The sequence below is a fragment of the Tamandua tetradactyla genome, chromosome 6 (genome assembly GCF_023851605.1).
Source record: "Tamandua tetradactyla isolate mTamTet1 chromosome 6, mTamTet1.pri, whole genome shotgun sequence".
Taxonomy (NCBI): domain Eukaryota; kingdom Metazoa; phylum Chordata; class Mammalia; order Pilosa; family Myrmecophagidae; genus Tamandua; species Tamandua tetradactyla.
The window spans coordinates 50,258,746-50,282,938 of record NC_135332.1 but is presented as its reverse complement, the minus strand read 5'-3'; the positions used below and the strand labels follow the sequence as shown (position 1 = coordinate 50,282,938).

The 24,193-nt window shown below is 44.3% G+C and overlaps 1 protein-coding gene across 5 annotated transcripts in view; it reads right to left on the bottom strand.

Moving 5' to 3' along the window:
* The window catches only part of RAB11FIP4 (RAB11 family interacting protein 4), a 103,375-nt gene extending 79,475 nt beyond the window's left edge, over positions 1-23,900 (bottom strand). For 4 of the 5 annotated variants that reach the window (XM_077165258.1, XM_077165259.1, XM_077165262.1 and 1 more), the window contains exons 1-3: positions 23,803-23,900; positions 2,644-2,731; positions 1,151-1,239 (exon numbers count right to left, since the gene is read on the bottom strand). In XM_077165258.1, the coding sequence (XP_077021373.1) occupies positions 1,151-1,239; positions 2,644-2,731; positions 23,803-23,850 (225 nt within the window). In that variant the 5' untranslated portion in view covers positions 23,851-23,900. Of the gene's footprint in view, positions 1-1,150; positions 1,240-2,643; positions 2,732-22,289; positions 22,474-23,546; positions 23,605-23,802 lie in introns of those variants that run through there. The other variant, XM_077165260.1, reaches the window with a different exon arrangement.
* Between the last annotated feature and the right edge of the window lie 293 nt (positions 23,901-24,193).

Genomic DNA, 24,193 nt, shown 5'->3' with positions numbered 1-24,193 from the left:
CAACTGGGCCAAAGCTGTATGGCCAGCCCGTGGCCACAGTGGTTCTGGACCCAGTTCTTCCAGAATGACTTCACAGCCACCTCCCCACACGGCCTCCTGGCCGCCAATCCGTGAAGGGCCCACTCCAGAAACCTCCTGGGCCCTCAGGATTTGTCCCGCACTGGGGGTCCTCTGCCCTGGTCTAACCCACAGGTTGGCTCCAAACACGTATTCAGCCCCCACATGAGCTGGGCCTGCCCAGGGAAGCCCGGCGCTCTCACCGCTGGCCTCGGTGCACCACTCACATTCCTGAGCCCCTCACTTTGAGCCCAGCACCCTGTGGTTTGCCCACCTGACCCCAGGCCTGCACCTGGTGCTGCACTTTGAACCTTGTCCTCCTCCAAACCCTGTTTGCTTAGCAGGCTGCAGTAACCTAGGGCCCTCTTTATAGAACCCGACTCTGACCCCACTTGTCAACTGGGTCCCAAGAATGGGGCCATGGTCAGAGTGGCCTCTCGGGGTCTGGGCCTCCTCTGGCAATAGAAAATATTCAGGTTTGGGGGGCCCAGATGAGGCACCAACTAGAGGTGGAGGAGAGGTTTTGGAGCTGACTTGGAGGAGAAAACAAAAAAAAATCCCTGGGGTATCTCTGTCAGAAAGGACCTAGAGACTGTCACCACATGCCTGCTTCTCTGCAGGTATGAAGCAGCAAAGGTTTAAAAAAATTGTTCCAAGTTTTATAATAAACCATTAGGCAATGATAAGAGTGAAACAGAGCCATCGAGCTTGCCAGCTCAGTGGGCACAAAGAAAGGGTACATTTTTCTATCCTGCAGGTTGCTGTCCACAAACCTATCACTTTCCCTCTCTGGGACTCAGTGTCCCACAAAAGGGGAGTAAAGATGTTCTGTGAGGACCCTCCCGCCCCACCCCCACCCCCCCACCCCAGCTCTAACGCTCTCTGCTGTGGTTTCCTGAAGGGCTTCTTTTATCCTGTTCCCAAAATGATTTCTGGAATTCAAAGCCAAAAGATTCTGGGAAGGAAGGGCTGGGTCCTCACAAATACTGAAAAGGTAAAACAAAGGAAAGGAGATCAAGACAATGAGGCAGAGGCGCAGGAGGCTTGCCCATCCTTCCCGGAAGCGAGGTGCTGAGGCTGCTCTGCCTCTTACCTGCTCCATGCAGTCTGGGATCTCGGGCGCACAGGGCAGTGTCCCTGCGCTCTCCACGGACAGCACGTCCTTCAGCAGCTCCTCACACCCTGCAGACAGACACAGCAAAGAGTCAGATCCTTAGCTTGGCTTGGCAGCTTTGCTTCTGACTTATAAGCCTTGGGTGAGAAAGGCTGAGGGGAGGAGGGGACCCTGAGTCTCCGAGAGATCAGCTGATCTTTCAAAGGCAGGGATCAAGCACCCAGGCTATGAAGAAGCTGGTTCGGACATGGTGGTGGGAGCTAACACAGGTCCTTGCAAGAAGAGAGAGTCCTAAATGTGGAGGCCAGCCTAGGGACAGAGGAAATCAGGGAGGGCTTCCTGTAGGAAGGGCTATAAAACGAGTTTTCCCTGCCCGGTTCACAGGGACTCCAAACACATGCTTTGTCCTGAGGCTCCTGCAGTCTGCAAACTCAAGAACATTAGGTTCACCCTCAGGTAGGATGGTTCACCTTCTGTAGACTCCTTCCCTTCCCCAGGTCCTGAACAAAAACCCTGAAGTTATATCAGACAATGGGGATGAAACCTGCTCAGTGCCTGGCCTAGGGCCAGGCTGTGGCAGATGCAGTCAGTGGTGGCTCCATATCAGTAAACAAATCCATTCACACCTCCCGCTGTGTGCCACCTCCCCAGCACTCCCCTCACTTCCCTTTGCTCCTCACTAAGTATTTCCTGCTTCCTTCCCACCCTCCCAGGACTCTGCGGTGTCCCACAGAGAAGGATCCAACCCCCACGGACAGGAAAGCAAAGCTTCCTTCATAAATAACTGGAAAGCCTTGGGTCTCTTAGAAGGAAACGCGCTGTCTCCTTGTGGCCGTGGGAGGCCTCAGCAAGCCCACTGGCTGGTGTCCTAAGCCACTTTCTCCAGACAAACAGCTAAGCATTGAGAGAAGCTGAGTTCTAACTCCTGGGCCTCTCAAGACTGGCATTTGAAGTTGGCAGGAAACAGTGAGACATTTTATATCGACTCCTTAAAAGGGAGAAAAGAAGGAATTAGGAGGCGTGAGAAAATCGAGAGAAGGGGGAGGGAACAAATAAAGGAAACTAAGAAGGGATGGAGGGATACAGGGTGACCAGCCCATCCCGGTTTGCCCAGAACTGTCCTCATTTTAAAATGGAAAATCCCGCTTTCTGGGAAAACCCTAAACGGAGATGGGGGAGGGAGAGGGAAAAAGGAGGAGGAACAAAAAGCAAGGAGGAAGCCTCCATCAGGGAGGAGAGTGGGCAGGGCAGAAGTGCTGGGTCCTGCTGGCCCAGGAGCCCCCCACCCCAACCCTGACTGCGGGGACTCTCGTGGCAAAGGTTCAGAGAGATCACACCCTCCCTGAGCCCCCACCTTCATCCCTCAGGTCACCGGCCACAGCTCCCTTCTGGAACGGATCCAGGGCTCCTAGGACCCCCGAGGGGAGGAAGAGAAGTGCCCCAGGCCTGCTCCCCACCCGGGTATTTCTCACCTTTCATGGCGAACACCCCTCGGCAAAAGTCCTTGAAGTTGATTCTCCCCAAGTCGTTGGGATCCAAATATTTCACAAGTTTTTCCACCTGCGGGAAAGGAAGCAGGGATAGGTGTAAAGCCCCCTAAAATATCTGAGCACTGAAGGAGCTGGGCGAGGCTGGGGTGGGGGTAGGGGTGGGGGAGGCTGGGGAGGGGAGGGCTCGGCCACCAAGCCCCGAGCACCCGCAGCCCTCCAGGCCCTCTCCTCCCTCAGCCCGGAGGCCAGCACCAAGCCCCTGACGGTGGTGGGGTCCCTTTATTCTCCTCAGGTTGTCAGGGGACACAAAGGAGAAAAAGCACAACCAGCCTTGATTCAGACAGCGAGGATTTGTTTGGGGCGCCTCCTCCACCGCCTTCCCTCTGCAAGCCCTTCCCCAGGGTGGCACGCGCAGGGCAAGGGAAGAAAGCATCTGCTGACTTTTAAAAATAGTGGTTTCTTTCATACAAAAATAATCTGAACACATTGCAGAAAATCTAGAAAAGAGAATGGGGCAGAAACTCCACCATTTCCCACTTGAAACTTTCCTTTTAAAAGACAGTTTTCACGGCATTGCTTTTCTTTTCTCCCCCTTCTTTTTTTTTTAAATGCAATTTTATTGACATCTATTCACACACCATACAATCCATCCAAAGACCACCCTGCTTTTTATTTTGTAACTTGTAGTTCTCAGAGACCCCTGGTCAAAGTCTCCTTTGTCGACAAAGAGAAAATATTCACCCAACTCTGTGTTGACAAATACAATTTTTGGGTGGTGCGACAGTGGCTCAGTGGCAGAGTCTCGCCTGCCATGCCAGAGACCTGGGTCTGATTCCCAGTGCTTGCTCATGCCAAAGAAAAAAAAAAAAAAAAGATTATGTGTTAGTTAGATTCAGTTGTCAACTTGGCCAGGTAAGCATACCTAATCTTGTTGCTGCGGACATAAGCCAGCGGTACGTGAACCTCACCTGTTGCCAATTACATCTGCAGTCAGCTAGGAGGCGTGTCTGCTGCAATGAGTGATGTTTGACTTAATTGGCTGGTGCTTATATGAGAGATTGCAATGTAGCACTGCTAAGCAGCTCGGCATTGCTCATCTCAGCACTAGCAGCTCAGCCCAGGCCTTTGGAGATGCAGAAAGAAGTCACCCCGGGGAAAGTTGTTGGAACCCAGGGGCCTGGAGAGAAGGCCAGCAGAGACCATCCTGTGCCTTCCATGTAAGAAAGAACCTCAGTGGAAAGTTAGCTGCCTTTCCTCTGAAGAACCAACAAAATAAATCCCCTTTTATTAAAAGCCAATCCGTCTCTGGTGTGTTGCATTCGGCAGCTAGCAAACTAGAACAGATTACTTGAAGATTTAAGGCAAAACCAACTTCAGTCTTTGGCATCAAGGTGGCCCCTACATTTGCAGCACAGTGTAGGAGGGAGACGGGACGTGGGGTGCTTCTGGGGCGCAGGTGATGTTCTAGTTTTTTGACCTGGGGGCAGGTTACTGGGTGAACTCACTGAGCTGTACACACATAGCCAGTGGAATTTTTCTGTTCTATTTGTACATTACACTTCAATAAGAAATTGTTAAAAAATAAATTACTGGGAGCTGGGGTAAGGGGTAGAGAATGGGGAGTTAATGCTTAATTGGTACAGAATTTCTATTTGAGGTGATAAAGTTTTGGTAATAGGATAGTAGGGATGATGGCACAATGCTATGGACGTAATTAACAGCCCTGAATTATATATTTGAAAGTGGCTTAAAGGGGGAAATTTTAGATCTACTAGACTAAAAGTTCAAACAGACACAAACGGAGCGGCAGGCCACCACCAGGGAACTCTAAGGTAAACGATGAACTACAGTGAATATTACATGTATCGTCATATTCTCTCAATTGTAACAAAGGAACCGCAGTAATGCTAGGGGTCAATAATAAGGGTGGTATACAGGAACTCTGTTCTCTGCATTTTTTCTTCTGTAAAACCATTTTTTAAATGCAACTTTTATTGCAATATATTTACAAACCATATAATCCATCCAAAGTATACAATCAGCGGCTCATAGTATCATCATGTAGTTTTGCATTCACCACCACAATCAATTTTAGAACACTTTCATTACTCCAAAAAAAAAATAAAATAAAATAAAAAAGAAAACCCAAAATATCCCATTCCCTTTTGCCCCCCATTATTATTTTTGGTTTTTATTTTATTACTTATCTACTCATACATTCGAGAAAGGGCGTGTCAGTCACAGGATTTTCACAATCACATGATAAGAACTATATAGTTATACAATCATTGTCAAACATCAAGGCAGCTGGATTACAGTTTAACAATTTCAGGTATTTCCTTCTAGCTATTCTAACACACTAGAAACTAAAAAGAAATATCTATATAATGAGTCTTTAGTCACAATCATTTGTTAAATCCTAGTTTCTCAGTTACACCTCTTCCCTCTCATTTGATCATTCTCTCAATCTTCAGGGATATCTGGGCAATGACCATTTTAATTTCTTTGTGCTGGAAAGGGGTATTGACCTTATATGGTAGAGGAATGAAACTGTCTGTAAATCCATTATTATTATTATTATTTTGTTTGTTGTAAACCCATTTTTAAATTGGGTTGTCTTTTTGTTGTTGAGTTGTTGGATTTCTCTATACATTCTGGGTATTAAACCCTTGTCAGATATTAGATACGTGGTTTCCAAACATTTTCTCCCATTCTGTAGGTTGTCTTTTTACTTTCATGAAGAAGACCTTTGATACACAAAAGTTTTTAATCTCGATAAAGTCCTATTTATCTATTTTTTTCTTTTGTTGCTTATGCTTTTGGTGTAAAGTCTTAAGAAACCATTTCCTAACACAAGATCCAGAAGATACTTCCCTATCTTTTCTTCTAGGACTTTTATAGAACTGGTTCTTATATTTAGGTCTTTGATCTATCTTGAGTTAATTTTTGTATATGGTGTGATATGGATCACCCTTCATTCTTTTCCAAATGGACATCCAGTTTTCCCAGCACCATTTGTTGAAGAGACTATTCTTTCCTAGTTGGGTGGACTTGGCAGCCTTGTCAAAAATCAATTGGGCTCAGACGTGAAGGTCTATTGTGGAACTCTCAATTCCATTCCATCGGTCTATAAGCCTGTCCTTGTGCCAATACCACACTGCGTCATCATGTCTGCCCCCTCTCACTCACATCCAATCCACACCCAACTGCATCCCAAAGCTCCCTTTGTTTCACATCCATCAGAACCCAGCCTGGGCACAGAATCATCTCCCGCTTGGACTATACAAGTCTCCCAGTTCATCTCCCTTCTTCCTCTTCCAGCCCCTTCCAATTCAGTCTCTACTCCAATCAGATCATGTCACCTACCTACTGCATAAAAACTTCCAGTGACTTTCCATTACATTTAGGATAAAATTCAAACTTCACAACATGGCCAATGATGCCCTACGTGATCTGGCCCCACCAGTCCATCTCCTGGCTGCTCTCTTTCTAACTCACTGTGCTCCAGCCACACTGTCCTCAGTCAGCTCTTAAGCAAACCAAGTTGTACCCTGTCTCAGGGCCTTTGCACATGCTGTCCTCACTCTCTCAAATGCTGGTCTTCCCCCACTCATCATCTGGCAATATCTATGCATCCTTCAGGCCTCTACTTGTATCTTTACTAAATTTCCCTCCTCCAGAGAGGCCTGTCCTTACCACCCCCATCTAATTAGGGCCCACCTTACTCTTATCTTTTGTTATAGCATCCTCTATTTTCCTTCAAGATATTTGTTGCAATTTATGATTATATGTTCATGTGATTATTTGATTAATTTGTATCTTCCCTTCTAGAATGTGAGCTTCCTGGCCGCAAGAACCATGTCTGTTTTGATCACCACTGTATACTTGGTAGCCAGTTTCTGACAGAGTAGAAGCTTCACAAATATTTGTTGGATAAGTGAATATATATGATTCTACAAAAAAATCTAAGTTTTTAAGGCTTTTGACAGCAATTGCCAAATTGTTCTCTGTAAAGATGTGTTTGTCTTCAGTCAGAGAAACTTACTTTGAACTTACCAGATCTAGCTATTTTTTCCCTAGTTTTTGACAGTGGTCAGTTTTGTAAAAACTTTGTTTTCCAATTAATTGGAGCCATTTTCCAGACAACATCTGAAATTCAACTTCTTGGTATTTCTTCCTGAAGCCTACACCTTATTGGCAGCCTTTCCAAAGAACATGTGCAAGCTTGCATTCATTCATTAATTCATTTGTTTATTCATTCTACATGTGATGTCTGGGCACTTCCTGCATGCTGGGCACCTGATGACCATCACATATGGTCACACCAACACACACGTGCAGTTATGCACACACACACACACACATGTGTGCACACCCTCACCATCGGGCCCACTCCTTCCCCTTCTCCCCAGAAATCACTATCTGCAGCATCGGTGGCTGCAGCAAAGCCAGGTAAGGATTAGCTCACTCTCAGAACCCATTCTGGGCTGGGTTGCAGACAATGGACGGTGAAGCTCTTTGGAGACTGCAGAGCAGCTTGGAGGAAAGGAATCACTGCTGCTGTCATCATTGTTAATACTATTATGGGCAGAATTCTCCATCCAGCCCACACCCACCACGGTGCACCAAAGCCCAAGCCATGTTGGAGGATTCAGCTATTCTTTTTTTTTTTTTTTAATTAAAAAAAAAAAGAAATTAACACAACATTTAGAAATCATTCCATTCTACATATGCAATCAGTAATTCTTAATATCATCACATAGATGTATGATCATCATTTCTTAGTACATTTGCATCGGTTTAGAAGAACTAACAACACAACAGAAAAAGATATAGAATGTTAATATAGAGAAAAAAATAAAAATAATAATAATAAAAAATAAAAATATATATATATAAAAAAAGGAAAAAGAAAAAAACCAAAAGACACAAACAAACAAACAAAAAACTATAGCTTAGATGCAGCTTCATTCAGTGTTTTAACATAATTACATTACAATTAGGTATTATTGTGCTGTCCATTTTTGAGTTTTTGTATCTAGTCCTGTTGCACAGTCTGTATCCCTTCAGCTCCAATTACCCATTATCTTACCCTGTTTCTAACTCCTGCTGGTCAGCTATTCTTAAGGACCCTGTTTGCTACCTACACATGAGACATTTTTCCAAGGTGGCAGCTGCAGCGATGGTCTGAAGCCCTGGTCACTCCCAATGGCCAGACATCATGGGGGGTATGTCTAGTGGGCTTTGGAAGATAAGCAAATAAGCAGTAGGAAAGAGACCCTAGGCGCGGCGCCCACGTCCCGCAGCAGCCGGCCCGCCCGCCCTCCTCTCCCCTCTTTGTCTGCCTGCCCGGCGCGTGGCGCCCACGCCCCGCAGCAGCTGGCCTGCCCACCCTCCTCTCCCCTCTTTGTCAGCGCGGCTCTCCAACCACCACTGTGCCCTCTTCCGCCTTCACCGGCTCCTCTGCCACCGGCCTCGACAGCCTTGCCACCCTCACCTTTCCTCCTCCAGAACAGCTACTGGGGGAGTGGAGACAATACAGAGCAGCTCCCGGAGCCACGACGGAGATCAAAGGGACGGCGTACCCCATCCTGGAACGGCTGACTGTCTGGGAGAACCAGCTCTGGTGAGATCACCGAGGGGCGTGGGCTTTCCCGGGCGGGACGGCAAGCGGCCGGAGTCCCTCCCTTCCTCCTTCCCAGGCCAGCTGGCAGAATTGGGCAGGCGGTCCCCTTGGGCCGTGGCGGCTGGCGCCCCCACCACGCAAGGCCCCCCGGACCAACTGAGAGAGTTGGGTCGGAGATCCCCAGACTGCAGAGAACGGTGACCGGGGGGTCCCTTCCAAGCACGTGACTCCCCGGTCCGGCTGGGAACGGTGCACTCTCCCGGGTTGTGACAGCTGGCGCCCTCTCGCCACGCTTGGCGCCCTGGGCCGACTAGGAAATTTGGTTGGGTGCTCTCCCGTGCTGCGGTGGCCGGCGACCCTCCCCGCATTCGGACCCCCGGGCCAGCTGGCACTCTTCCAAGACGCTTTGGCTGCCGAACCTCCCCTACAGCGAGAGTTTTCCAAAGTTAAAGGACCCACAGCAACTTTCACGGTGGAACCCGTAGACAAACGTGCGCCACGAGCGCCACCTACTGGGCAGGATAAGAAAAACAGAACCCAGAGATTTCACAGAAAAATCTTTCAACCTGTGGGGTCCAACACCCAGGGAAATCTGACTAAATGCCCAGATGCCAGCAGAAGATAACGGATCACGCTCAGAAAATTGAAAATATGGCCCAGTCAAACGAACAAACCAATAGTTCAAATGAGATACAGGAGCTGAAACAACTAATGCTGAATATACGAACAGAAATAGAAAACCTCTTCAAAAACGAAATCGATAAATTGAGGGAGGACATGAAGAAGACATGGGCTGATCAAAAAGAAGAAATAGAAAAACTGAAAAAACAAATCACAGAGCTTATGGAAGTGAAGGATAAAGTAGAAAAGAAGGAAAAAACAATGGATACCTACAATGATAGATTTAAAGAGACAGAAGATAGAATTAGTGATTTGGAGGATGGAACATCTGAATTCCAAAAAGAAACAGAAACTATCTGGAAAAGAATGGAAAAATTTGAACAGGGTATCAGGGAACTCAAGGACAATGTGAACCGCACAAATATACGTGTTGTGGGTGTCCCAGAAGGAGAAGAGAAGGGAAAAGGAGGAGAAAAACTAATGGAAGAAATTATCATGGAAAATTTCCCAACTCTTATGAAAGACCTAAAATTACAGATCCAAGAAGTGCAGCGCACCCCAAAGAGATTAGACCCAAATAGGTGTTCCCCAAGACACTTACTAGTTAGAATGTCAGAGGTCAAAGAGAAAGAGAGGATCTTGAAAGCAGCGAGAGAGAAGCAATCCATCACATACAAGGGAAACCCAATAAGACTATGTGTAGATTTCTCAGCAGAAACCATGGAAGCTAGAAGACAGTGAGATGATATATTTAAGTTACTAAAAGAGAAAAACTGCCAACCAAGACTCCTATATCCAGCAAAATTGTCCTTCAAAAATGAGGGAGAAATTAAAACATTCTCAGACAAAAAGTCACTGAGAGAATTTGTGACCAAGAGACCAGCTCTGCAAGAAATACTAAAGGGAGCACTAGAGTCAGATACAAAAAGACAGAAGAGAGAGGCATGGAGAAGAGTGTAGAAAGAAAGAAAGTCAGATATGATATATATAATACAAAAGGCAAAATGGTAGAGGAAAATATTATCCAAACAGTAATAACTCTAAATGTTAATGGACTGAATTCCCCAATCAAAAGACATAGACTGGCAGAATGGATTAAAAAACAGGATCCTTCCATATGCTGTCTACAGGAAACACATCTTAGACCCAAAGATAAATATAGGTTGAAAGTGAAAGGTTGGGAAAAGATATTTCATGCAAATAACAACCAGAAAAGAGCAGGAGTGGCTATATTAATATCCAACAAATTAGACTTCAAATGTAAAACAGTTAAAAGAGACAAAGAAGGACACTATATACTAATAAAAGGAACAATTAAACAAGAAGACATAACAATCATAAATATTTACGCACTGAACCAGAATGCCCCAAAAGACGTGAGGAATACACTGCAAACACTGAAAAGGGAAATAGACACATAAACCATAATAGTTGGAGACTTCAATTCACCACTCTCATCAATGGACAGAACATCTAGACAGAGGATCAATAAAGAAATAGAGAATCTGAATATTACTATAAATGAGCTAGACTTAACAGACATTTATAGGACATTACATCCCACAACAGCAGGATACACCTTTTTTTCAAGTGCTCATGGATCATTCTCAAAGATAGACCATATGCTGGGTCACAAAGCAAGTTTTAACAAATTTAAAAAGATTGAAATCATACACAACACTTTCTCGGATCATAAAGGAATGAAGTTGGAAATCAATAATAGGTGGAGTGCCAGAAAATTCACAAATACATGGAGGCTCAACAACACACTGTTAAACAACAAGTGGGTCAAAGAAGAAATTGCAAGAGAAATTAGTAAATACCTAGAGGCGAATGAAAATGAAAACACAACATATCAAAACTTATGGGATGCAGCAAAGGCAGTGCTAAGAGGGAAATTTATTGCCCTAAATGCCTATATCAGAAAAGAAGAAAAGGCAAAAATGCAGGAATTAACTGTCCACTTGGAAGAACTGGAGAAAGAACAGCAAACTAATCCCAAAGCAAGCAAAAGGAAAGAAATAACAAAGATTAGAGCAGAAATAAATGAAATTGAAAACATGAAAACAATAGAGAAAATCAATAAGACCAGAAGTTGGTTCTATGAGAAAATCAATAAGATTGATGGGCCCTTAGCAAGATTGACAAAAAGAAGAAGAGAGAGGATGCAAATAAATAAGATCAGAAATGGAAGAGGAGACATAACTACTGACCTCACAGAAATAAAGGAGGTAATAACAGGATACTATGAACAACTTTACACTAATAAATACAAAAATTTAGATGAAATGGACGGGTTCCTGGAAAGGCATGAACAACCAACTTTGACTCAAGAAGAAATAGATGACCTCAACAAACCAATCACAAGTAAAGAGATTGAATTAGTCATTCAAAAGCTCCCTAAAAAGAAAAGTCCAGGACCAGACGGCTTCACATGTGAATTCTATCAAACATTCCAGAAAGAATTAGTACCAACTTTCCTCAAACTCTTCAAAATAATCGAAGTGGAGGGAAAACTACCTAATTCATTCTATGAAGCCAACATCACCCTCATACCAAAACCAGGCAAAGATATTACAAAAAAAGAAAACTACAGACCAATTTCTCTAATGAATATAGATGCAAAAATCCTCAATAAAATTCTAGCAAATCGTATCCAACAACACATTAAAAGAATTATACATCATGACCAAGTAGGATTCATCCCAGGTATGCAAGGATGGTTCAACATAAGAAAATCAATTAATGTAATACACCACATCAACAAATCAAAGCAGAAAAATCACATGATCATCTCAATTGATGCAGAGAAGGCATTTGACAAGATTCAACATCCTTTCCTGTTGAAAACACTTCAAAAGATAGGAATACAAGGGAACTTCCTTAAAATGATAGGGGAAATATATGAAAAACCCACAGCTAATATCATCCTCAATGGGGAAAAACTGAAAACTTTCTCCCTAAGATCAGGAACAAAACAAGGATGTCCACTATCACCACTATTATTCAACATTGTGTTGGAAGTTCTAGCGAAAGCAATTAGACAAGAAAAAGAAATACAAGGCATCAAAATTGGAAAGGAAGAAGTAAAACTATCACTGTTTGCAGACGATATGATACTATACGTCGAAAACCCGGAAAAATCCACAACAAAACTACTAGAGCTAATAAATGAGTACAGCAAAGTAGCAGGCTACAAGATCAACATTCAAAAATCTGTAGCTTTTCTATACACTAGTAATGAACAAGCTGAGGGGGAAATCAAGAAACGAATCCCATTTACAATTGCAACTAAAAGAATAAAATACCTAGGAATAAATTTAACCAAAGAGACAAAAAACCTATATAAAGAAAACTACAAAAAACTGCTAAAAGAAATCACAGAAGACCTAAATAGATGGAAGGGCATACCGTGTTCATGGATTGGAAGACTAAATATAATTAAGATGTCAATCCTACCTAAACCGATCTACAGATTCAATGCAATACCAATCAAAATCTCAACAACTTATTTTTCAGAAATAGAAAAACCAATAAGCAAATTTATCTGGAAGGGCAGGTTGCCCCGAATTGCTAAAAACATCTTGAGGAAAAAAAAATGAAGCTGGAGGTCTCGCGATGCCGGACTTTAAGGCATATTATGAAGCCACAGTGGTCAAAACAGCATGGTATTGGCATAAAGATAGATATATCGACCAATGGAATCGAATAGAGTGCTCAGATATAGACCCTCTCATCTATGGACATTTGATCTTTGATAAGGCAGTCAAGCCAACTCACCTGGGACAGAACAGTCTCTTCAATAAATGGTGCCTAGAGAACTGGATATCCATATGTAAAAGAATGAAAGAAGACCCGTATCTCACACCTTATACAAAAGTTAACTCAAAATGATCAAAGATCTAAACATTAGGTCTAAGACCATAAAACAGTTAGAGGAAAATGTAGGGAGATACCTTATGAATCTTACAACTGGAGGCGGTTTTATGGACCTTAAACCTAAAGCAAGAGCACTGAAGAAAGAAATAAATAAATGGGAGCTCCTCAAAATTAAACACTTTTGTGCATCAAAGAACTTCATCAAGAAAGTAGAAAGACAGCCTACACAATGGGAGATAATATTTGGAAATGACATATCAGATAAAGGTCTAGTATCCAGAATTTATAAAGAGATTGTTCAACTCAACAACAAAAAGACAGCCAACCCAATTACAAAATGGGAAAAAGACTTGAACAGACACCTACCAGAAGAGGAAATACGGATGGCCAAGAGGCACATGAAGAGATGCTCAATGTCCCTGGCCATTAGAGAAATGCAAATCAAAATCACAATGAGATATCATCTCACACCCACCAGAATGGCCATTATCAACAAAACAGAAAATGACAAGTGCTGGAGAGGATGTGGAGAAAGAGGCACACTTATCCACTGTTGGTGGGAATGTCAAATGGTGCAACCACTGTGGAAGGCAGTTTGGCGGTTCCTCAAAAAGCTGAATATAGAATTGCCATACGACCCAGCAATACCATTGCTGGGTATCTACTCAAAGGACTTAAGGGCAAAGACACAAACGGACATTTGCACACCAATGTTTATAGCAGCATTATTTACAATTGCAAAGAGATGGAAACAGCCAAAATGTCCATCAACAGACAAGTGGCTAAACAAACTGTGGTATATACATATGATGGCATATTATGCAGCTTTAAGACAGGATAAACTTATGAAGCATGTAATAACATGGATGGACCTAGAAAACATTATGCTGAGTGAGTCTAGCCAAAAACTAAAGGACAAATACTGTATGGTCCCACTGATGTGAACCGACATTCGAGAATAAACTTGGAATATGTCATTGGTAACAGAGTCCAGGAGGAGTTAGAAACAGGGTAAGATAATGGGTAATTGGAGCTGAAGGGATACAGACTGTGCAACAGGACTAGATACAAAAACTCAAAAATGGACAGCACAATAATACCTAATTGTAAAGTAATCATGTTAAAACACTGAATGAAGCTGCATCTGAGCTATAGGGTTTTTGTTTTTTTTTTTACTATTATTACTACTTTTATTTCTTTTCTCTATATTAACATTTTATATCTTTTTCTGTTGTGTTGCTAGTTCCTCTAAACCTATGCAAATGTACTAAGAAACGATGATCATGCATCTATGTGATGGTGTTAAGAATTACTGAGTGCATATGTAGAATGGTATGATTTCTAAATGTTGTGTTAATTTCTTTTTTTTTTCTTTCCGTTAATAAAAAAAAAAAAAAAAGAAAAAAAGAAAGAAAGAGACCCTACCACAACCATCCCGCCTCCCGGGTCCTGAGGCTCTGTTGTAGCATCTCTATTCCAGCCAACCCTGTGCGTCCATGCCAGGAGGTATGGCAGAGGCTGTATATTAACCTAAATCCCTGAACCTGGTGCCCAGCAGGCTCTCGGGGAAAGCTTATGGAAGTTCAGTGAAATAGGAAGGTGGATTTCTGCCAGCTCCTGCCCTGGCTGGAGCTTCCTTGGCACCAAGGCTGCCGCACTCCAGCCCTGGCAGCCTCTGACACTGCCAAGCAATGATGTGGCTTCTGAAAATAGAAATGCCCAGGTGCCACCTGCAGGGCCAGGGGGGCCACTCACCGCCCCATCTGGCATCCTGCCTCCTCCCCTCCTGCCTCTTTTCACTGATATCACAGGGGGGCTCTAAGAATGGAGAGACGGGCTCCGGGCACCCTGTCTCTCAGCCTTCCAGGGCACATGGTGACAATCCTCTGCAGGCTGGCTGGGGGACTACTCCTTAATCATCTCTGATGTAGCCCCCACCCCTCTCCAGTCAAGGACAGTGTCTGCCACAAAATCCTGAAAGACTCACGAGGACCATCAACCTCAAATCCACTTAAGAGGTTGCAGAGTATGGATTCAGATTCTGTAATTCCTTCGGGTAAGAAGGCCCCACACTGGCGCCAGGCTCTCCATTCTCCTGCTTCTGGGAAAACCTGGAGCCGGGGGCGGGGGTGGGGGTGGTTTTCTGATGACAGGCAGAGAGACAGGGGTTCTAATTCTAAGGGTCCATTGCCTAGACCCCTGAGCACCCCTGAGCTGTAGGGCAGTCTGAAGCCTGGGCTGTGACCTCCCTTCTCTGTAGCTGCTCCCACAGGGCTCCTCAAAGAGTAGAGGCCCTGGAGAGTAGGGGGCTCAAAAACTCGAAGCTGCCACACAGCCCTTCAAAAAACATTCGGCATTATTGCAAAATCACTACAACAAATTCCAGTTATGATCAACAAACCATAAATGTAGGCTCAATGATTATTTCCCACAAGCAGCAGTGTGGCTTATGTAGGGAGCTATCACTACTACTTGGCTGCCTGAGGGCTCAGCTCGGCCCCTGGTATGGGGCTCAGCTCTGGACAGGAGGCCTCACTTCATCCTCACAGCAATCTTAACTGTAGCTATTGTTATAATCCCCCACTTTACAGTGGAGGAAACGGAGGCACAGAGAGGTTAAGACATTTAGACAAAGTCACCCAGCATAACTGCTTCTTGAACACAGGTTTTGCTGACCCCAGGGTATCAGGCAGTGCCCTCTCCCGCCTTCCAGCACCCCTGCCCTGTGGGTGGCCTCACTGTAGGCCAGAGGCAGGCTCTTGCTGTGTGGTCTGTACTGGAGTGTGAGTTCCAACCCCCTTTCCCTTCGGCTCATGTTTCAAAGGACATTTATCCCCTGGCTGGGACCTCCCACCTTGATCCCAAAGGGCCCCAATCTTGCAGACCCAATTAGCCTTTAGGTAACCTTCTACCAGTGTCCCCAGGGGGTGCCTTTGTGCTTCACAGACTCACAGGCTCCAACTGACCCAGCCGTTTATTTTATAGCACAGAGACAGGAGGGGTTTGCTGGATGTCACATTGCCCGTGAGTGTTGGGTACGGCAAAGAATCACGCTCAGCTGGTCTTCATGGTGAACCTAGCCCTCGGCAGAAGGGGCTGGGGCCTGCCAGTCGGCTCACATTCCATATGGGAGAGGGCATCCCGCTGGGGGCTCTGGCTGAGGGCGCCAGGCAAGGAGAGGGGTGCTGGACCTGCCAGGGACTCCAGGAGCAGCTGTTGTCTCTGAAGCACATGCAGCTGGGCCGCCTCGCCTGCTGCCAGGGGAATTGGTTGTTTCCCTGGCAGTAAAATATTGATCTTTCCTTTTTTGGGCCACTCAATTACCAGGCTTCCCTTTCTATTTCTGTTGACTTTTACGGCCCATTTTCCTTCGTTCATTCCCTCAGGGCCACATCTCTTCCAGTTCAGACCAGATGATGTTAAAAGCTTCATTGCAGCTGCCCCAGGATTGCCAGCAGACCTTCCTGGAGCCTGTGCCAGCCACCCACGCCTCCCTAATTTTAAGATCTACAAGCCACACGAACTCATCAAGCCATGTAATTTTCTGAGGTCTCAGCTGCTTTACCCGTTCCACTAACTGCAACTAAAAACCCTGGACAAAATACACAAAGCAACCACATGAGGACGCTGAAAAGTAAATAGCAACAGGAGAACTGGGGAGGAAGTGGAAACCTTAAAGTAAGACAAATGTGGTGGTTAAGTTTCCTGATTTACTCTATCTTTGCCCATCTTCCGGCCTTGACTCAGAAGTAGCTCAAATCCCAGAACCGTGCAGGAGGTGCAGATACAAAAAGCCGCAGAAGAAACCTTGCCTCCTGATCAGTGGTTGGGGAAGAGGAGTGGGGACTTCGACACAGATAGAGTAGGAAAAAATACTCTGTTTATTTCTCTCCCAGCCTTGCCCCTGGGCAAACCCTTGTTGCAAAGTTGAGTGGTGGCAGTGGCATCAGCAGCCATGCAAGCACCCAAAACTCTCAGAGAGGAAAAAGATCCTCTCCCTGAAAAGAGAAACTGGGGAAAGGGGTCCTTCTGGTCCAAAGAGTATAGGTGAAATTTCTCTCTTTTCCCTCTCGCCACTTCTCTTCGGAGGGGGACCAACCACAGGAGGCGGGGCAACAGCAAACACAGGGAGGCCAAGCCTCAGACAACCAACCAAAGGACCAGGAGAAAAGTCCATCAGGTATCTGGAGAAGGTGTGTATGTGCATCCCAGAGAGGATGGAGCTCGAGAATGGGACCCCAGGAAGTTCTAGGTCTACTCCTGAGTTGCACATATTTTGCAGTGACCTAAACTCACATAGCAAAGGCCTTGAGAGCTTAACTACCGTGTAACCAGCAAGTCCCAAAGTGGCCCCTGTAGCATACGCCCATGGGTGGATCCGAATAGCACTCCTTAGACTCTGAGAGCTGCCCTGACGCTGAAACTACAGTCCACAGAAGACCTGAGGCTTCTAGCTAACCAGGCTGATTTCCCGATAAAATGAACAAACAAATAAAACACTAACATTTTCTGGAGGATTTTAACAGGACCTAGAGTCTCATAATATTCAAAATGCCCAGGATACAATCCATCATTTGTTGGCATACAAAGAAACAGGAAAACTTCAACAATGCACAAGAGAAAAGACAATCAATAGACGCTAAGCCCAAGATGATCCAGACATTGTTACTAAAGAATTAAAGCAGAATAACCACACTCCGTGAGGGAAAGGGGAACAATCGTGAATCGTAGAAATATAGAAATTCCCAGCAGGCAAACAGAAGCGATAAAAAATAACTAAATGAAAAGTTTAGAACTGAAAAATAGGGCCAACTCACCAAGAAGACATAACAATCCTAAATGTTGTGTGCACCTAACAACTGGGCTTTAAAACACATGAAGCAAAATTATTGTAACTGAAAGGGGGAAATAGATTAATCAACAGTTACAGTGGGGAATTTTAACACTCCTCTCTCAATATCAACAGAACTAGTTAATTGTAAAATCATCAACCAGCCTAACATAACGGACATTCATAGAACATGCCACCAAATAATAGCAGAAACATTCACCAATATTTCACATGAATGTTAGTGAAAAATGAAATATTCACCAATATAAATCAAATCCTGGGTCATAAAATAAAGTTTAACAAATTGAGAGGAGTTAAAATCATACAGAGTTTGTCCTCTGACCATATGGAATTTAACTAAAACCCAATAACAGAAAGACATCTGAAAAATTCCCAAATATTTGGAAATCAAACAACATGTCTAAATAATCTTGGGTCACACAGGAAGTCCCAAGGAAGTTTTAAAATACTTTGAACTAAATGAAAGCTAAAATACAACATAAAATTTGTGAGATGCAGCTAAAGCAGGGATTTTATAGCATAAATGCATATTTATGAATATTTTGAATTACGAATATTTATGAATATTTATTATCTAGGGATTTTATAGCATAAATGCATACTTAGAAGAGAAGAAAGTTCTCAAACTAATTATATAATTTTCCACCTTAAAAAACTAAAAAAACAGGAGTACAAGGGTAGCTCAGTGGTAGAATTCTCACCTGCCATGTGGGAGACCCGGGTTCAATTCCTAGCCATGCCCTTCCCAAATAATCAAACAAACAAGCAAACAAACAAAAAACCAACCAAACAAAACATTCAACAAATGGTGCTGCAATAAGGGGACACTCACATGGAAAAAGAATGAAATGTGACCCTCACCGTATAGTATACAGAAAATAAAATAGGGTGGGCCAAGGTGGCTCAGCAGGCAGAGTTCTCTCGCCTGCCATGCTGGAGACCAGGGTTTGATTCCTGGTGCCTGCCCATGCAAATAAAAATAAAATAAATAAATAAAATAAAATAAAATAAAAACAGAAAGGAAAAAACAAACCCAAAGCAGGAAGAATGCAGGAAATAAGAAAGATATGATCATAAATAAATAAAATTGAAAACAGAAAAACACTAGAGAAAAATCAATGAAACCAAAATCTGGTTCTCTGAAAAAACTAATAAAACTAATGCATCTCAAAGTCCCCTTGGGGGAATGGTGAGAAAGAGGGAAAATTCAACTTCCCCATTTGAAGAAGGCTGGATATTCTCACAAGCAGCGAGGACAGCAAAATCAACAGACCGAGCCCTCAATCTTGGGCTTTGTTCATAGGAAACTTTTCTCCACAAAGGACAGACTAAGCCTCCTTAAAATTAGACCTGGGTGCACAGGTGGTTCAGTGGTAGAATGCTCACCTTTCATGTGGGAGATGCAGGTTCGATTCCCAGTCCATACACCTCCTTCACCCTCAAAAAAATTAGTCCTAAGAGTAACCCCCAGAGAGCCTCTTTTGTTGCTCAGATGTGGCCTCTCTTTCTCTTTCAGCCAACATGGCAAGCAAACTCACTGCCCTCCCCCTCTCTACGTGGGACATGACTCCCAGGGGTGTGGACCTTCCTGGCAACGTGGGACAGAAATCCTAGAATGAGCTGGGACTCAGCATCAAGGGATTGAGAAAACTTTCTTGACTGAAAGGAGGAAGAGAGAAATAAGGCAAAATAAAGTGTCAGTGGCTGAGAGATTTCAAATAGAGTCGAGAGGTTACCCTGGAGGTTATTCATAAGCGTTATATAGATATCACCTTTTTAGTTCAAGGTGTATTAGAGAGGCTGGAGGGAAGTGCCTGAAACTGTAGAGCTGTGTTCCAGTAGCCATGTTTCTTGAAGATGACTGTATAACGATATACATAAGAGTCACACAGTCACTCTGAAAACCTTATTCTGATGCTCCTTTTATCTATGGTATGGATAGATGAGTAAAACATATGGATCAAAAATAAATAAATAATAGGGGGAACAAATGTTGAAATAAATTGGATAGAGGGAAATACTAGAGGTCAATGAGAGGGAGGGGTAAGGGGTATGGTATGTATGAGTTTTTTCTTTTTTATTTCTTTTTCCATAGTGATGTAAATGTTCTGAGAAATGATCATGGTGATGAATATACAACTATGTGATGATAGCTTGAGCCATTGATTGCACACCAAGTATGGAATGTTCATACATTAAGAACATTCATGTTGTATGTTGATTGGTTTTATTGATTTAAAAAAAAGGCAAAAAACCCCCACAAAACTGGTGCATCTCTAGCTAGATGGACAAAAAAAAAAGAAGATATAAACTGCCAATATCAGAAGCAGGGATAGCACTACAGTCTTACAGACTGTGAATAGTTCTATATACATAATTTCTACAACTTAGGTGAAATGGAACTATTATTTGAAAGACACAAACTATAAACTCATACAAGAAGAAACACAGGATCTGAATAGTCCTTTAGATATTAAAGAAATCAATTTCATAGTTCAAATTCTTCTATAAAAGAAAACTTCGGGCCAGACCGTTTCAGAAGGCATTTAAGGAAGAAATACATCAATTTGACGCAATTTCTTCCAGTATATGGGAGAGGAGAGATCACTTTCTGACTCATTTTTATAAGACCAGCATTACCAAGATGCCCAAACCAAGACAAAAGCAGGATAAGAAAAGAAAACTGCATACCAATATCTCATGCACATAGATGCATGATCCTCAACAAAACATTAACGAATTGAACCTAGCAAATAGTACATGCATATATTTATATGATATATATAACACATGCCTACGACCAAGTGGGGTTTATCCAGCAAGGCTGATTCAACATGTGAAAATCAATCAATGTAATCTAAAGAAGACTAAGGAAGAAAAACCACATGATCATATCAATAAATACAAAGTGACTGGCAAAATGCAACATCCATACATGATTAAAAACTCAGCCAACTAGGAACAGAAGGGAATTTCGTTATCCTAGAGAAATGGAAACATACATACAAGCATACAAAAAACTATACACAAATGTCTACAGCAACATTATATATAATTGCCCAAAACTGGAAACATCCCAAATACCCTCCCACAGGTGAATGGATAAGCAAACTGTTCTGTAATAAAAGGAGCAAATTACTGAAATATAACAACATCGATTAATATCTAATGCATTATGTTGAGTGAAAAAAACCCATCTCAAAAGGTCCAACTGTGTGATTTTATGTATACGGAAAAGGCGAAACTACAGTGACAGAGAACAGATCAGCAGTTGACAAAGGTTAGGAGGAGAGGGAGGATTTGAAAAAAAGGGGCAGCAGGAAGGAATATTTGGGGGTGAACTGTTTTGTACCCCGACTGTGATAGGGTTACAGGAATCTATTGTAAATGAAATTTATGGAATCATACATTTCCTTCCTACCCCCCAAAAGGAATTTTACTATACATAAATTTAAATTCTTTCTAAATCAAGGAAATGCAGTGGTCTGACCTTTTTTTTTTAATCTATAGATTGGGCAACACGAGGTCCTATTTCCTCACAGCAACAAGGGGAGGTTATGACATACTCTTTAAAAAAAAAGTTTTTTATTATAAAATGTAACATATATAAAAAGAAAAGAAAGAGAAAAACCCCAGTAATTTTCAAAATACATTTTAACAAAGTAGTTAAAGAACAGATTTCAGAGTTTGTTATGGGTTACCATTCCAATATATCAGATTTTTCCTTCTAGCTGCTCCAAAACATTGGAGTCTAAAAGAAATATCCATATAGTGACTCAGCAGTCATACTGTTTTGTTAAATCCTACTTTCTCTGTTATAACTCCTTCTTCTCCTTTGATCTTTTTCCTAATCTATAAGTGATCTTTGGGCAATGCCCATTCTAACTTTTTCATGTTGATGAAGGGGTATCGACAATAAAAAATAGGGGGATGTAATCAGCTGATAATCTTGGAGAGGCTGGTCCCTCTGGATTTCAGGATTTATCTGGCCTACGAACCCTCTGGAGGTTACAGGTTCCAAGAAAATAAACTTAGTGCATGAAACTTCTATAGCTGTTCTTAAGAGTTAACAGTAATGCTGTTGGTTGGGGTTTGGCAAACCACCAGAATTCGCAATATCTCACTGGAGCTTGCATAAGAGCAGCCTGCAGAACAGTCTCTCAACTCTATTTGAGCTCTCCTAGCCATTGATGCCTTAACTTGTTACACTTCCTTTTCTTCCTTTTGGTTACAACTGCAATTCTTTAGACAAGGCATATGCTCTGCTCCCCAGTGCACCAGGTAATCCCCTACACCCCAGACCCCCCAACCCCCGCCTGCCTCCCCAACAGCAGATTGCTTTGCCTCGTGCCCCATAGGCCTGGGAGTTACCAGTCCTGCTGCCCTGGGCAGACACCGGTGCTGGGGGGCACCTGAAATCTCCTGCACCTGCACAAGGTATTCCAGGGCTGGGTTTGGGGTTAGAGTGGAGTGTTAAACTCCCCAGCATAAAACACGAGCCACAGTGGAAGGCAGGCAGGTAGAGAGGGGAAGGGCAGGGAGAGCCCTTCCAGCATAGTAACGCATCGGGGCTCCTTGAGTTTCCCTGCAGCAGGTGAGGAGGTGCTCTTCAGGACAGCGCGGCTACTACGCAGGCGCACGGTTGCTCACCTTTGAAATGCTTCTGGGGAGGGCGCCTTTGGAGGCCCCAAGCTTGAGGGACACTCGTGGGGACACTGGAGTACAGTGCGTGGACTCAAGGCATCATGTGTCTGAGGCATCAAGAATCCCGGGACCAGCGCCAGTGGAACAGTTTCCTGGGAGGCATCCAGGTGAGGCCGACTGTGGGTGTAGACTGGGGTGGTCGGAGGGTAAGTGGGGAGACCATGTGAAAAGTGGGGTGATTCAAGAGTTAAAGTCAGAGAGGTTCAAGGTTTGGAAATCAGTGTAAGCTAAAGAAGACGGAAGAACCAGGGGCTGGTGCAAAAGGCCTCGCGAGCCACGCTGGAGCACGTGGAAGCACTAAGGATGGCACAGCCATTAAAAGGACAGCAGCATTTGGGGAGTATTTGGTGTCAGGCACTATTTTAAGCCCTTCATGGACATCACCCCTTGCAATCACCTCAACGGCTCTGTGAAAGAGCTGCTGTCATTCTTATCTTACAGTTGGAGACACTAGCCAACACCTAGCCTCATTCCCCAACAAATAAGTTTGGAATCGAAACTCCTTCCAGGCTGGTTTCTCCAGTGATAGCCTCCTCCCCTGGCCCCAGGGGGCCCGCCCCTTGGGCCTCAGGGCGAAATGCTCAGCTGCTTGCTTATCCACTTTCCCAGGCGGCCCAGCTGCCTGACATGAGGGCACACAATGGAGCCCTGTATTCTGGGCACAAAAGGGGACAAAGGGCACAAAGCAGGGAGGGGGAGAGGGGTAGGCAGCCACTGGCCTTCTCCATTAATTCTCAGGAGGGGAACCAAATAAGAGCTTCAGCAAACCTAGTAGGCAACAAGGGATGAGGGAGTGCTTCCCAAAGTGGGTTCTGCCAGTCCCTGCACCCTAGCCCTGGGGGGGCGTCACACCCTTGAGTCCAGGCCTCAGTGTCTGCCTGTCCTTCCCTCAATTCCTGGACCCTTCTCGCCAAAGCGTGCTCTCCTACCCGTGAAGGGCTTGCCCTGTCTGGTCCACAGGTGGACGGGGAAGAGCATGTCCTTGTGAAACGGGGCTCAGAGGAGTCAGGAGGCCTGGGCTCAGGATTGGCTTTAATTCATTGGACCCAGTGCAAAATGAAAATGTGGGACTCCTTGTTTAAAATTACTAAGATGGAGACTGAAGTCCATTAAACCCTGTGCAACTGGTCACATGTCAAGGAAGCCAGTCCTGCCTGGACTTCAACACACCCTCCCTATGGGGCATTTGGCAAGCCATGTTACCTCTCTGGGCTTCAGTTTCCTCATCTCCAATGCACTTGGGACCAGCTCGTCGGGCTATTGTGAGGATCACTTGAGACTCTGAAGGAGTAAAGGGCATCCTAGGCTGTAGGTGCCATGGAAGGGTCAGGTGCAAAGGGGCACGCAGAGAGACGGACTCAAGAGTGAGCCTTGACCCTGGGCGGGGCAGCAGGCGCAGGGGACCAGCCAGCAGGGAGGCTGCGGGGCTGCTCTGCAGAGGGGGCTGAGCTAGTCTCACCAATGATACTGAGATCCTTGGCCGTAATTCCACGCCCCACTCCACCATCAGTCGTCTCACTGTGTGATCTTCCCCTCTCTGGGCCTCAGTCTGCCCATCTGTAAAATAAGCGATTTGGACGCCATTAACATTGAAGGTCTCTTGCAGCTCTAAAGTCTGTATGACTGTCATGTTTTCTAAGGGATGTTCGGGGTGGGCATGGTGCGTAGGGTGGAGAGAAGATAACAAGAGAAGAGAAATGGGCGGGAGTAAAGGGCTGGGAGGCAAATGCCTCCATCTAACCTTCACCAGGCACCAAGCAAATGGCTCAGGGACCCTGGAGTGTGACCCTGGGGAACTACTCAACTTCTCTGAGTCTGTTACTTCCTCCTTGTCTATAAAGTCAATAAAT